The sequence below is a fragment of the Zophobas morio genome, unplaced genomic scaffold (assembly GCF_036711695.1).
Source record: "Zophobas morio isolate AGI-343-1 ecotype UQ-CSIRO unplaced genomic scaffold, CSIRO_AGI_Zmor_V1 ptg000041l, whole genome shotgun sequence".
NCBI classification, from domain to species: Eukaryota; Metazoa; Arthropoda; class Insecta; order Coleoptera; family Tenebrionidae; genus Zophobas; species Zophobas morio.
Window position 1 is genome coordinate 4,807,557 of NW_026972146.1, and position 16,281 is coordinate 4,823,837.

At 30.6% G+C, this 16,281-nt stretch overlaps 1 protein-coding gene across 5 annotated transcripts in view; it reads left to right on the top strand.

Moving 5' to 3' along the window:
- Window positions 1-16,281, top strand: part of LOC135140974 (gamma-aminobutyric acid receptor alpha-like) — a 90,528-nt gene that overhangs the window by 64,460 nt on the left and 9,787 nt on the right. For 4 of the 5 annotated variants that reach the window (XM_064071734.1, XM_064071735.1, XM_064071736.1 and 1 more), the window contains 2 exons: window positions 10,689-10,868; window positions 11,786-11,938. In XM_064071734.1, the coding sequence (XP_063927804.1) occupies window positions 10,689-10,868; window positions 11,786-11,938 (333 nt within the window). The remainder of the gene's footprint in view (window positions 1-10,688; window positions 10,869-11,785; window positions 11,939-16,281) is intronic. The other variant, XM_064071738.1, reaches the window with a different exon arrangement.

Here is a 16,281-nt window from a genome sequence, read left to right on the forward strand (position 1 = left end):
TATCCAATTGATTTCTTAATTTTTTCATTTTTCGATTTTTCAGTTTTAAAATTTTTCGATATTTCAAGTTTCATTTTTCAATTTTTGATTCTCATTTTTTCGGTTTTTTCAATTTTTCTTTATTTTCTCAATTCTACGACTTCTCAATTTTTATTTTTTGATTTTTCAGTTTTATAATTTTTAGACGTTTCAAGATTACAAGATTTTTAAATTTAAAATTTTTCAAAATTTCGGTTTGAATAAATTTGTCCTTTCGTTGAACAATTAAAAAATGAAAAATCGAGAAAATAAAGAATTAAAAGTTGAGAATTTGAAAAATTTTACATCGAAAAACTGTAAATTGTTTCCTTTTGTAGATTTTTTCAATTTGTCGATTTTTAATTATTTTGTTTTTTGATGTTTCAGTGTTAAAATTTTTCGGTTTTTCAAAAGTTCAGTTTGAATAAATTTGTCCTTTTGTTGAACAATAAAAAAAATTGAAATACCGAAATGTTGAAAAAATAGCGAAAGTAAATAATCGAATAACGAAAAAATCAACAATTGAAAAAAATAAAAATTAAAACATTGAAACTTGAAAAAACTGACGAAATAACAATCGAGAAACTGAAAAATCGACAACAAAAAGTTAAAAAATGCAAGAACTCCAAAATAAAAATCGAAAAACTGAGGAATCCTAAAATCGAAAAGCTAAGAACCTTAAAAACTTCAAAAATCGATGCGAATTAAAAAACACACAGATGAAAGCAATAATATTCGACTTTGGACCAGCTTGGGTGCGGAAATTAATGTATGCTTATTTATACAAATATTTAAAAAGTTTAAAAAAAGTCGCAGAAAATATGTTCACTATTAATTTTTCACGCTTGAGTTGGGATACCTTTTTTCATTTGCAGATAACACCTTTTTATGGAAATTGTTTGTTCTAACAAAATCATTTTCGGCATTTTAAATTCTAACGACAGAAGTCGGAATGTCGTTGTTAACGAACCAGTTTATCCAACGCGAAGAAAAATTCCATGGCTCACTTTTGTCCAAATACAACTAGTTCACACAATCGAGCTTTGCGAATAAATTATTAACCACTGGCAGACACTCGAATTCAGCAATTATGTTGCTGCACTTATGAAAAATGCATGGCCGTGTTGAAGTGGCTTTCGTAAAAACTGAAACTGAAAATTTAAAAGCTATACAATAAATTTAACAGCGGCTGGCGTGGGATGGAACCAATATTACACTGTGTATGCATTAGTTAAACAGAACTTTTTTAATCTTGAAAATTGATTAATGTTTACTTTTGTGAATTACATGTAGAACTGTTCAAATAGGAGCATCAATCTGTCATCACCGTTGCGACTAATCCAAAATGATCCAAAAAATTGTTTACAAGATAATAATCATATAAATGGCTTCAAAAGACGTCGATCCACAATAGCTATTCAGAATGATGTATCGCGTGTGGGGGTTACCGAAATAAATTTCCTGCGAAAAATTGAAAACGTAGCTTTCAACCTGACTCGTGGTTAGATATTCGGGGTTTTCAGTTAAATTTTTTCTCAGTTATTTTAATACGAAAAAAAATTATAAACTTTTCGAAGCTCATGAGTTTGCGAAAGTCCCGATCGAAGCTCTAGGATAATATGCGAGTAGTGCGTTTTACGCTCGGTCGGAGGCAGCTTTTTACACGCCTCACGGGACAACCGATTTAAAATATCCACTTCTTCTATCGGATCACTACAAAATGACTTTAACAAGCCGTACGATCTGCTACCATCCTTTCCCTGCATTTAAAATCCACTTTGGAACAGACAAAAACACTTTCGCCCCGCAAACCGCATTATTGGAACGTACGGAGGCAAAAACGGCCTTCGTTCTATGTATTTTTTAGACGTAATGTTGCGTTCACATCGCAACTTAACTTTCTAGTGCTACGCCAGGGTAAAGTGCCGATGGAGAAGTTTATGTTGTACACGTAGAAAGTGCCGTTAGGGAGTTCGAAGCAGCCAGTGTAGCGTGGGTTATGCCGGTTTCGCGTATTGTTGTGCTATTTGGGAAGTTGTAATAATAATATTGAGATTTATCGAGTGCGAATAAAGAGACGGGAAATGAAGAATAAGTTCTGCGGATTTACAAACTCGTTTAACAGTAGAGAAAATGTTAACATGACGTCACCTACAGCCCCGTAGCTACGGGGGGGCAAGAGGGGGCTGAGCCCCCCCTAGCAGTTGTGGTTGCCCCCCCTGGAAGACTTATACATTATAAATTTCAAATTAGTAATAAAATTTCAATATAATGCCGATTGCCGAAGCATATTAACTGGCCCCAACCGCCCCACCTTTATTTTCGTACAGGGTATATTATTTGGCAATATCACCTTACCGTTGATGTTGACCGCATAAAAAAATTAACATGTCACATTTTATTCCATAGCCTACTATGTAGGTACTTGAGAAAAGTCAAAAATATTATATGGATTTTCTAAAAATTGAGCTTTTATTGAAACGGACAAAAAATAGACAAAAAATTCTGAGATGTAGATCTCGATGAGCTTAATCAAAAAACATAAGGTCTTGATGGTCCCAGACCAAGATTTTTCAAAAATTCGGTTCCAAAGTCGACATTTCAAAATTTCTGAAAAATTACATTTCTTTTGGCGGCTCTGGAAAAATTGTACGAATTTTCGAAAAAATAAAACCAAAAAAAAAACATTTGGAGATCGAAATCAATAAAAAGATCCCTTCTGCTAGTTTTCGAAAATGCGTGGGAAAAGTCAAATTTTTTTTTTTAGATTTTCAAAAATTGAGCTGTTGAAATTGGCTGAAAATCTACAAAAAATTCTGAGATGTAGATCTCGACGAGTTTAGTCAAAAAACATAAGGTCTTGCTGCTATTCGGTTTCCAAGTCGAATTTTTAAAATTTCTCAAAAATTATACTCCTATTTCTTTTGACGATTCTAGAAAAATTTTACAAATTTTCGATCAAATAAAACCAAAAACAACATCTGAAGATTGAAATAAATAAAAGAATGACTTTTGGTAATTTTTGGAAATGCTAAGAAAAGTCAAAATTTATTTAGTTTTCAAAAATTGAGCTTTTGTTAGAGTTGACAAAAAATTCTGAAATATAGATCTCGATGAGCTTAATCGAAAAACATGTTCATGCTCCCGGAGCAAAATTTACGAAATATTGGGTTCTACCTAAAATTTCTAAAAAATCTCAAAAGTGACTTAAAAAAAAGTTATTTCTTTATGCGATTGTGGAAAAATTCGACGAAATATCAAAAAAATAAAACCAAAAATAACATCTGTAGATCGAAATCAATAAAGAGATCCCTTTTGCTAATTTTAGAAGATGCTTGGGAAAAGTCAAAAAATGTATATGGATTTTCAAAAATTGAGCTTTTGTTGAAATTAACAAAAAATCAACAAAAAATTCCGAGATGTAGATCTCGATGAGCTTAATCCAAAAACATAAGGTCTTGATGGTCCCAGACCAAGATTTTCGAAAAATTCGGTTTCAAAGTCGACATTTCAAAATTTCTCAAAAATTACATTTCTTTTGGCGGCTTTGGAAAAATTGTACAAATTTTCGAGAAAATAAAACCAAAAACAACATTTGGAGATCGAAATCGATAAAGAGATCCCTTTCGCTAATTTTCGAAGACGGTTGGGAAAAGTCAAAAACATTTTATGGATTTTCAAAAATTTTGCTTTTGTTGAAGTTGACTAAAGATCCACAAAAAAATCTGAAATGTTGATCTCGACGAGCTCAATCAAAAAACACAAGGTCTAGATGGTCCCAGATCAAGATTTTCGAAACATTCGGTTTCAAAGTTCAAAAATTACATTTCGTTTGGCGATTGCTGAAAAATTTTACGACTTTTCAACCAAATAAAACCAAAAACAACATCTGGAGATCGAAATCAATAAAGGAATCCCTTTTGGTAATCTCGAACGTGCTTGAAAAAAGTCAAAAATTTGATACAGGTTTTCAAAAATTGCCATATTTCTTCCGTCGATTCTGGAAAAATTGTAAGAATTTTCAAAAAAATTGAATCCAAAACGATTTTTGGAAATCGAGATGAACAAAGGAGTCTCTTTTGATAATTTTTAAAAATGCTTGGGAAAAGTCAAAAATTTTATATGGGTTTTCAAAAATTGAACTTTCGTAAAAGTTGACAAAAAATTCTGAAATATAGATTTGGACGAGCTTAAAAAAACATGACAGGTTCATGGTTCCGGATCAAAATTTTCGAAATACTCGGTTTCGAGCTCGAATTTTCAAAATTTCTCAAAAATTACCATATTTCTTTTGGCGATTGTGGAAAAATTGTACGCATTTTCGAAAAAACAACCAAAAACAACATCTGGAGATCGAAATCAATAAAGGAATCCCTTTTGGTAATCTCGAACGTGCTTAAAAAAAAGTCAAAAATTTGATACAGGTTCTCAAAAATTGACATATTTCTTCCGTCGATTCTGGAAAAATTGTAAGAATTTTCAAAAAAATTGAGTCCAAAACGATTTTTGGAAATCGAGATGAACAAAGGAGTCTCTTTTGATAATTTTTAAAAATGCTTGGGAAAAGTCAAAAATTTTATATGGGTTTTCAAAAATTGAACTTTCGTAAAAGTTGACAAAAAATTCTGAAATATAGATTTGGACGAGCTTAAAAAAACATGACAGGTTCATGGTTCCGGATCAAAATTTTCGAAATACTCGGTTTCGAGCTCGAATTTTCAAAATTTCTCAAAAATTACCATATTTCTTTTGGCGATTGTGGAAAAATTGTACGAATTTTCGAAAAAATAACCAAAAACAACATCTGGAGATCGAAATCAATAAAGGAATCCCTTTTGGTAATCTCGAACGTGCTTAAAAAAAAGTCAAAAATTTGATACAGGTTCTCAAAAATTGCCATATTTCTTCCGTCGATTCTGGAAAAATTGTAAGAATTTTCAAAAAAATTGAGTCCAAAACGATTTTTGGAAATCGAAATGAACAAAGGAGTCTCTTTTGATAATTTTTTGAAAATGCTTGGGAAAAGTCAAAAATTTTATATGGGTTTTCAAAAATTGAACTTTCGTAAAAGTTGACAAAAAATTCTGAAATATAGATTTGGACGAGCTTAAAAAAACATGACAGGTTCATGGTTGCGGATCAAAATTTTCGAAATACTCGGTTTCAAGCTCGAATTTTCAAAATTTCTCAAAAATTACCATATTTCTTTTGGCGATTGTGGAAAAATTGTACGCATTTTCGAAAAAACAACCAAAAACAACATCTGGAGATCGAAATCAATAAAGGAATCCCTTTTGGTAATCTCGAACGTGCTTGAAAAAAAGTCAAAAATTTGACACAGGTTCTCAAAAATTGCCATATTTCTCCCGTCGATTCTGGAAAAAAAGTTAGAATTTTCAAAAAAATTGAATCCAAAACGATTTCTGGAAATCGAGATGAACAAAGGAATCTCTTTTGGTAATTTTCGAAAATGCTTGGGAAAAGCCAAAAATTTTATATGGGTTTTCAAAAATTGAACTTTCGTAAAAGTTGACAAAAAATTCTGAAATATTGATTTCGACGAGCTTAAAAAAACATGACAGGTTCAAGGTTCCGGATCAAAATTTTCGAAATACTCGGTTTCGAGCTGGAATTTTCAAAATTTCTCAAAAATTACCATATTTCTTTTGGCGATTATGGAAAAATTGTACGAATTTTCGAAAAAACAACCAAAAACAACATCTGGAGATCGAAATCAATAAAGGAATCCCTTTTGGTAATTTCGAATGTGCTTGAAAAAAGTCAAAAATTTGATACAGGTTCTCAAAAATTGCCATTTTTCTTCCGTCGATTCTGCAAAAAATGTAAGAATTTTCAAAAAAATTGAATCCAAAACGATTTTTGGAAGAAATCGAGATGAACAAAGGAATTCTTTTGGTAATTTTCGAAAATGCTTGGGAAAAGTCAAAAATTTTATATGGGTTTCCAAAAATTGAGCTTTTGTTAAAGTTGAGAAAAAATTCTGAAATACACATCTCGACGAGTTTAAAAAAACATGACATGGTTCCGTACCAAAATTTTCGAAATATTTGGTTTCGAAGTCGGATTTTTAAAATATGTACTAAACATGCAAAAAAATAAACTCAAACAAATTGGATGTTACCTATATGGTCACTACACAAATTTTTGGATGCAGTACAGCTGTTTGTGAATCTACATTCTCTGTTTTAACCAGCATTTTAACCAAGTACCGTACTAATTTTTTGGACTTCGACAGGTTTTTACGAAAATTTAGCGTGAAAAATCGACGTTTCCAATTATTTTAACGTTCTTTCAAATATAAAAACTCAGAAAAAATAAAGTAGTTATCTGAGTGTATTATTAAAATATAAATATTTACATGAAGCCCCCTCTGTCGACAAACTTGCCCCCCCTGAATAAGTTTTCTAGCTACGGGGCTGGTAACCTATTTCTCGATTTGTAGCGAGTTTTTAGTTTCGGTTCCATTAACTGGATAACCAAGCGACTCTCTCAGAGCACACCGAAAAGTTCGCACCCTCGTTTTAATTTTCAATTAAATTAATTCGTGCACTAGTTTGACTCGGCGTTTGCACAGATCTAATAAAGTTCGAGTCGACCGTCATGCATTTGTGTACCGTGCAGTCAGAACAAATACCCTTTCACGCCAGCACCCTTTCATCACCCGCAACACGCCGAAACGTCTTCTCCTCCACAACGATAAGAATTTATTAACATGTTGAAGTTGCCATAACAATCAACACAAAAGCCTTTATCAACCACCTGTTGAATCCTTCGGGCCGTGGCATTAATCCAGAAATTAGATATTTAGATGCATATCGACCGTCGCACTCGCAACAGGGATTATTAAGGCGGCGGCGCCACTTTTGGCATGATTTTCCCGGTCAAGGATAATAATGCTGAAAAAACGACTAGTTGATTTTTCAACGCGGCGGGCGATTATTCCAGAATTCGATTAATCTGTTGTGGAGGGAGGAATCGTAAATGGAACACCTTTGTTCTTACACGTCACGTTAAACAATCATGCGCTTGTCATTTACATCAAAGCGAGGGTAATTTGCGCCCTTAAAAGTCAAACGGCTATAGGGGTGGTCTAATTGAAAATTTTCCGCTATAATGGGAGGGTTAAAGTAACAAGTAGCACTCGATGACAGGTGTGGGCATTAATCAAGCCACAATGACCCGGTCTGCCCCCATGTTGAACGCGAGAGAGCGATCTGATCCCCTTGGGCATAAATCGTCGTGTCTATCTTAGAGGCTTTGCCACATGCTGCCCTCGGGATCCTTCATTTATTTCTGTATCGCACATCACTAACCGTTAACAACGCGTCAAGGTGTTTTATGTCTTGACTCATTTGTTAAAAGATAGGGGAAATTTACAACCCTTTCTTTCAAAAGGATATGAAGGGTTTAAAATGTATATCCCCGAGAAGGTTTTACATTTTTAAAAAAGATAATTGAAACCCCCGAGAAGGTTCTACATTTTTAAAAAAGACAGTTGGGACCCCCGAGAAGGTTTCATATTCTTAAAAAAAAACATTTGACGCCCCTGAGAAGGTTTTATATTCTTAAAAAAGACAGTGGAACTCACGAGAAGGTTTCACATTGTAAAAAGCATTTGGTGGTTTCGTTTCTTTGATTTTTTATTTTCTCAATTCGAGATTTAAAAATTTTTTTTTATTGTCAATTTTTCGATTTTTCCGTGTTTCGTTTTTACATTTTTCGATTTTCAGTTGTTTCGATTTTTTAATTTTCAGATATTTTAATTTTGCGATTTTCAAAATTGTTTTTTGATTTTTCGATTTTCCATCTTTTTACAATTTTTCGTTTTTTCGATTTTTCAATTTCTCAATTTTTAATTTATCACTTTCAGGTTTCAATGTTACAAATTTTAGATTTTATGTTTTTATTTTTTTTCAAATTTACAATTTTGTAATTGTTGTTCTAATTTGCTTTTTAATTTTTCGATTTTCTATCTGTTGAATTTTACAGTTTTTCGTTTTTTCGATTTTTCAATTCCTAGATTTTTAATTTATCACTTTTTCAGGCTTCAGTCTTAAAAATTTTCAATGTTACGGTTTTTTTTTCAAATTTACAATTTTGTAATTGTTTCATTTTTAAATTTCCTGATTTTTAATTTATTCACTTTTTTCAAATAATTATCATTAGGATTTTTTTCAAGTGTCCCTACAATTCTTGGCTTTTCAATTACCCGATTTTTCAGTTTCTGTTTTTTTTTCAAATGTTCGATTTCTCGGTTTATAAATTTTTCAGTTTGTAAGTGTTTCGTCTTTTCGATGTTATAATTTGTCAATTTTTCCATGTTTCTTTTCCGGTTTTCATTTTAAAATTTTTGGATTTTGAAATTAACTTTTTTTTTCATTTTTGATTGCATAATTTATAGTTTTTGAAGCTTTTGTTTTTCGTTTTTTCAATTTTTCACATTCTCGATTTTTAATTAATCAAGGTTTTCAGGTTTCTTTATTACAATTTCTCGATTTTTCAATTGTTTTTTCAATTGTCCATTTGTTTAATTTCTCATTTTATCATTTTTCGATTTGTCAATTTTAAAATTTTTCGATATTTCAAGTTTCATTTTTCAGTTTTTAAGTCTCATTTTTTCGGTTTTGTCAAGTTTTCTTTATTTTTTCAATTCTTCGATTTCTCAATTTTTTCATTTTTCAATTCAATTCAAAATTTCGGTTTGATAAATTGATCCTTTTGTTGAACAATTTAAAAATGACAAATCGAGAAAATGAAGAAATAAAAATCGAGAATTTGAAAAATTTTATATCGAAAAATTGCAGAATTGTTTCTTTTTGTCGCTTTTTCAATTACTCGATTTTTAATTGTTTTGTTTTTTGATGTTTCAGTGTTACAAATTTCCGGTTTTTCAGAAGTTCAGTTTGAATAAATTTGTCCTTTGTTGAACAATTTAAAAATGACAAATCGAGAAAATGAAGAAATAAAAATCGAGAATTTGAAAAATTTTGTATCGAAAAATTGCAGAATTGTTTCTTTTTGTCGCTTTTTCAATTACTCGATTTTTAATTGTTTTGTTTTTTGATGTTTCAGTGTTACAAATTTCCGGTTTTTCAAAAGTTCAGTTTGAATAAATTTGTCCTTTGTTGAACAATTAAAAAATGAAAAATCGAAAAATGAAAATTAAAAATTGCGAATTTGAAAAATTTTATATCGAAAAATTGCAGAATTGCTTCGTTTCTCGATTTTTAAATTTTTCGATATTTCAAGTTTCATTTTAAAATCTTTGGATTCTGAAATTAAAAATTTTTGTATTTTTGCTTATTTAATTTATAGGAAGTTTTGTTTTTCGTTTTTTCAATTTTTCAATTTCTCGATTTTTAATTAATCAGGGTTTTCAGGTTTCTTTATTACAATTTCTCGATTTTTCAATTGTTTTTTCAATTGTCCATTTGTTTGATTTCTAATTTTATCATTTTTCGATTTGTCAATTTTAAAATTTTTCGATATTTCAAGTTTTATTTTTCAGTTTTAAGTCTCATGTCTTCGGTTTTGTCAAATTTTCTTTATTTTTTTAAATTCTTCGATTTCTCAATTTTTTCATTTTTCAATTCAATTCAAAATTTCGGTTTGATAAATTGATCCTTTTGTTGAACAATTAAAAAATGACAAATCGAGAAAATGAAGAAATAAAAATCGAGAATTTGAAAAATTTTATATCGAAAAAGTGCAGAATTGCTTCGTTTTGTCGATTTTTCAATTTCTGGTTTTTTAATTAATCAGGGTTTTGAGGTTTCAATATTACAATTTCTCGATTTTTGAATTATCCAATTCATTTCTTAGTTTTCGATTTTTTAATTTTTCGATATTTCAAGTTTCATTTTAAAATCTTCGGATTCTGAAAATAATGTTTTGTATTTTTGATTATTTAATTTATAGAAATTTTTGTTTTTCGTTTTTTCAATTTTTCGATTTTTCATTTTAAAATTTTTTCGGTTTTTTCAATTTTTCTTTATTTTTTCAATTCTTCGACTTCTCAATTTTTAAATTTTTCAATTTTTCAAAATTTCGGTTTGAATAAATTTGTCCTTTTGTTGAACAATGAAAAATCGAGAAAATAAAGAATTAAAAATTGAGAATTTGAAAAATATTAAATTTAATTGTTGTATTTTTTAAAGTTTCGATGTTACAGTTATTCGATTTTGCAAAATTTTATTTTGATCAAAATTGGAAATCAAGAACTTGAAAACTTTAAAATTTAAAAATTGCAAAATCATTTTTTGATGTTTCAATTTCGGGATTTTCTGTTTTTACATTTTTCAATTTTTCGGTGTTTCGATTTTTTAGTTTCTCGATTTTCATTCTGAAATTTTTGGATTTTTCATTTTAAACTCGTTGTATTCTTTATGGTTTCAATGATGCAATTTTCCGATTTTACAATATTTTAGTTTGGATAAATTTGTTCTTTTGCTGAAAAATAAAAAACACGAAATTGAAAAATGAAAAAACTAAAAGTTCAAAACTCAAAAAATTGTAAATCGAAGAACTAACAAAGCAAAAACTGGAATAATTTTGTCTAAAAACATCACTTTAGTCACTATTAAACAAAAACTTGATGTTAGAGTCGTCTTATAGCAAGAATGGATATTGACCTGTTTGTTCTCTTCCAGTCGGATACACAGCTCAGGACGTCCTGTACCGGTGGAACAAAGCCAGACAGGTGGCCATCGCCGACGACATGAAACTGTCACAGTTCGACCTGATCGCGACCCCCGCAGCTAACCACACCGACACCATCGTCAACAGCGATACCAAATCAGGTGTTCGCCTTGTTGACACCTTTGAGATTAGTAAGAGTTGCATGAATTTACGCGGTTTTCAGTATAACTGGCGTCCCGAAAGGCCTCACTTGTTTGCTTAATAGGATCATTTGCTAATACCTGATAGTTAGTTTGCGCTCAGCCTAAACCAATTTGACCGGTTGATGAGACACGGCGTCCTGCTCAAATCCAAATTGTCAATTTTCGGACTGTTTTACTCGACGGGACAAAGGTTCGTCGGGGGATAAGCCGCCAAGTTCTGAGGTTAAAATTTAATCTTTGCTTGTTTGTTGAAAAATGGCTTCAGATTCGTGATTAAAATGATTTGTTTTTCACATATATCGAAATGTAATATTGCAAAATCTGAATAATTAGTTCTTTGCAATCGCAATCAATAGTCACGCGGGAATAGAAACTAATTACATTATATTGGCTTTCCATTTGAATAAACATCATCACCACGAATTAAAGTCGTTAGTGTTGGTCACAAAAGAATTGTTGCCTGTAATTCCGAACACTACACCACAACCTTTACAAAAAATTCAAACCCACGAAGTAAGACCGATAACCCAAGCCGCAAAAAATTCCGTGAATTTATTCCAACTCGAAGTACAAAACCCCAGCCAGTCCACGTGGACAAAGTTATCTACAAACAAAACATACGAAATCCTTTCGAAGCGCATGTAAAACCCAAGGATTTCGTGTGCCATGGTAATCTCTTATTGGACGTGGAAAGTCATAACGTACAAAACTAGTCGAAAGAGGATCACGACTTGTTAAAACCTGGCTTATTTTGTTTTGCGACCATTTTTGTATGTAATTTCTGCTTCGTAAAAAGGATCAAATTCCTTCTCTTTCAATGACATGAATGATTCAGTGATTTGTTTTTAGTTGAGCGACAACTGATTGCATAATTCATTATATTAGTGTTGATGGTGGCATTTCAGCTGAATATTCAATGCTTCTTGTCAGTTTCCACTTGCAACGGCATATGGGAAACTTTCTCATTCAGGTGTACGGCCCTTGCGTCCTCCTCGTCGTGCTTTCCTGGGTCTCGTTCTGGCTCAACAGGGAGGCCACGGCGGACAGAGTGTCCCTAGGTGAGTATTTTAAGGGGACTCGCTAGACGAGGTATAACATTTTTTTGATTTTTTGTATGAAAAAATGATATTAATATAGATGTATCATACATCAAACTGCAGCTTTTTTCATATTCTAGAGCGCGTAGACCAGTTCAATCAATTAAAAAAATATGGCTGAGAAATATCGTAAAAAAAGCACCATTGTATGTTTTCTTTTCAAGTTTTTTGAGTCATAACCATCATAGAATCGCTTGAAAATTCGCACATGGATAAAACATCACTTTTCACAGGGCGCAGAGTCATTAAATGTTTGTTAGTGGTACAATTTGTTTAAATAATAATGTGTTTATCAAAATCAAAATATACCACAAATTAATGCAAAACACGTAGAATAATTTTAACAGGAATATCAGAGGAAAATTAATGATCTATTGGTTAGCAGAGTTTTTAACAAAAACTAACAATTATTGAAAAAAATGGGAATCAATTCGACAGATTTTGAGCCGTTAGTTCAGTACTTTGCCGATAGGAGCCCCGCTAAAATTTACGGAAGCGACTTTCCAGGTAAAACCCTTATCGCCTGCTCTACCATAAGCTGATTGTTAGAGTTTTCGACTGATTTTTCTAATTTATGCCAAGGAACTCAGTTTTATAACAAGCCACCAGGACCGGCCGTAGTAATCTATTGTTAAGGAAATTAACTTTTACGCAATGAGCTACTATCATAAAACCGAATTAAAACTGGGGAACTATAATATTTTTACTCCACTCAGGATCCTGAATTCAATACACATGATTACTAAAAATTCATTGTAATATTATTGTTAATATATATTTTGCTTTGTTAATTAACAAAACTAATAAACATATTTATAATAATAAAAAAATATATATAAAATACAGCTTTTGTTTAACACGTATAAGCAGCTAAGTGTATCTACTACTACTTATCCCAGAAAGGAGGTGTTTTAGAAAAACTTTACGCCCAGTAACTTCTCCCTTCATTGTTTACTCGAAAAAAGTGCTCGTATATGTTTTCATTTGCCGAGAGATCATTTTCAAAATATATTTATAATAAAAATATGCAAGTCTTGGTGATGAAAAATGTACTCGTAATAAATTATTAAAGTACATAAAAAAATAGAAACAAATTTTATTTATTTTAAAAAAATCTCTCGCAAAGGCAGGTTCCTCTTTCTTCTTAAATCAATTATTTCGGGCAATAATGCGCCAAAGTAAAATCTGCCAAGTTTATCTGCCATCGTTTTACATATTTCTTCGTTTTTTTCTATATTAATTCCTTTGGGTGTCCACACAACAAAATAAACTTGTGAAATACCCGTAACAAGCATTGGACTTGAAAGTAGTAATCATGATTTTTTTTACTTTCAATTCTCCGTCTGTCAATGTACAAAATTTGATAATTTTTTTTCTAACCGCTTCTTCGGAAGACAAATCTTGCGATTTTGAAGGGCATTTAATTTCGACTAATGCACACTTATCCTCTAGAACCCTGACTGGACTAGTAGCCAAGTAAGGAAATTGTTTTGAAATAAAGCCACACCGTTCAGTTTTTATATTTTTATTTATTTCAAAACACTTGACAGCTTTTTCTTCACTTTGTTGTCCATACTATGTATGACTATTACCTCTAAATGTACTGTACAACAGATACTCCACAGTTTTAGCTATTGCTGTAGTAGGTCTAAGTTTGTAAATACGTCCAAAATTTGAAGCCGTAACCCTAATTTCTCTTTCTTTTGTCCAAATGTGCCTGTTGCCTTGTGTCTATTTCAATTTGGTCTAAATTCAAAGATAATTTTCTCAAAAAAACCTCTTTGGCTGTCACAAATGTTTCTACATCCATGTCAGGATTATCTAAAAAATACTTAAACCATAATCGCAATCGGGACCAGCATACGTACATTTTTTACGACATATTTTTTTACGAATACTTTGTCTAAGACGAGCTTGTTTCATAGACGAACAATATTTATTTGTTATTAAACCAGGACCGTTTTAATCATAATATATTTATTTATCCCCTCTAAAAAATTCATGACGTCACCTCGAAATTTTGCTGAATAAATCCTGTCTAAAATGTACAAAATATGATGAGTCTCTTGCAATTTATCATTCCATTCATATTTTTTGGATTCGGATATATAGGGTGACTCAAAAAATTTAATGAATGCGCAAATTTATTTTATTAATTTAATCAGGAACTACAAAACCGAATGCTTTGAAATCTTGGAAATGTTTTAAATTTAGCATAAGCATGGCAAATTTTTGATCAAAATATGTATATTTGCTCATCCCTCCTAAAAAATGGATGACGCCACCCCAAAATTTTGCTGAATAAATCCTATCTAAAATGTATAAAATATGATAAGTTTCTTCTTGTAATTTATCATTCCATTCATGTTTTTTGGATTTGCATATACAGGATGACCCCAAAAATTAATGAATGCGTAAATTTATTTTATTGATTTAATCAGGAACTACAGAACCCAATGCTTTGAAATCTTGCAAATGTTTTAAGGTTATAAAGAGCATAATAAATTTTTAGTCAAAATATATTTGCTTATCTCCTCCAAACAATTCATGACGTCACCTCAAAATTTTGCCGAATAATCCTATTTAAAATGTACAAAATATGATGAGTCTGTACTTGTAATGTATCATTCCAATCATATTTTTTGGATTCCGATATACAGGGTGACTCAAAAAATTTAATGAATGCGAAAATTTATTTTATTGATTTAATCAGGAACTACAAAACCGAATGCTTTGAAATATAATGTGAAAAAAAAACATAATAGACATGCAGTCGTCCCGTTTCCGATAGCGAGGGAAGTACTGTCTAAACTCTTTAGACCGATTTTTTTGATTTTCCCATTTCTCCATTTCTCAAATTTTCAATGTTTCAGTTTGGGATTTTTTCACTGTTTCGATTCTTTAATTTTCCTTCCAATTTTAGGTTTTTCAATATTTCAGCTTTGGAATTTTGCAATATTTCGTTTCTTCAATTTTTCAAATTTTTGATTTTGTGTTTTCTCGGTTTGTAAATGTTTCGATATTTTAATTTTTCAGTTTTTAAAGTTTTAGGTTTTTAGATTTCTCACTATCTCGACTTTTCGATTTTTCAGTTCCATGATTTTTCAATTTGTCGAATTTTTAAATTTTAGATTTTTTGTTTTCTTTGATGTTTTGAGTTCTCGATCATTCGATTGTCTGAGTTTTCAGGCTTGGATTTTTTTTGTTGTTCAATTCTTGGATTTTTAAAATTTTTGTTTTTTAAATTTTCCTATTTATCAACTTACTGGGATTTCAATGTTTCGATTTTTTTATTGTTCAATTTCTCGATTTTTTGAATTTTTAGTTTTTGATACGATTTTTTTTTCAAAAATTTTCAGTTTTTCAATTTGTTAACTTTACGATACTTCAGTTTTGCTCGATTTCGATTTCTCAATTTTTCGATATATTACTGCTGGGATTTTTCAATTTATCGATTTTTCGATTTCTCGATTCTTCATATTTTCGGTTTCTCGAATTTCTTCATTTTTCGATTTCTCAATTTTCCGATGTTTCAGTTTTACGATTTTTAAATTTTTTTATTTTTCAGTTTTCAATTTTTGACGTTTCTAAATTTTTCGATTTCTCAATTTTTCGATTAACTGATTTTTTTATTTTCCCATTTCTCTATTTCTCGATTTTTCAATTCTTGCTTCAATTGTGATTTTTCAAATTTTCGATTTCTGAATTTTTCAATGTTTCAGTTTTGGATTTTTTCACTTTTCCGATTCTTCAATTTTCCTTCCATTTTTCAGTTTTTCAGTATTTTAGTTCTGGGATTTTGCAATGTTTAGGTTCTTCAATTTTTCCATTTTTTGATGTTTCGGTTTCTCGGTTTTTCAATTTTTCGATAGGTATTTTAATATTTCAATTTTTAAGTTGTAGATTTTCCGTTAAGTTTTTTGACTTCCTTGATGTTTTGATTTCTCGATTACTCGATTTTTCAAGTTCTCGGTTTAGATTTTTTGGTTTTCCAATTCTTCGATTTTTAAATTGTTTAATTTTTAGTTTGTTCAATTTCTCGATTTTTAGATTTTTCAATTTTTCGGTTTATCGATTTTGTTTTCATTTAAAATAGTTCAATTTTTCAACTATTAACTTTTCGATTTTTCAATTTTGGTCTAATTTGATTTCTTAATTTTTTTATTTTTTGACTCCTTACTGTTGATGTTTTGATTTCTCGATGTTTCAGTTTTTGAACATTCCGATGTATCGATTTTTCGACTTTTTGGCTTTTCGAGTGTTCAATTTTTTGATTTTTGAATTTTAGATTTTTGTTTTTTTGA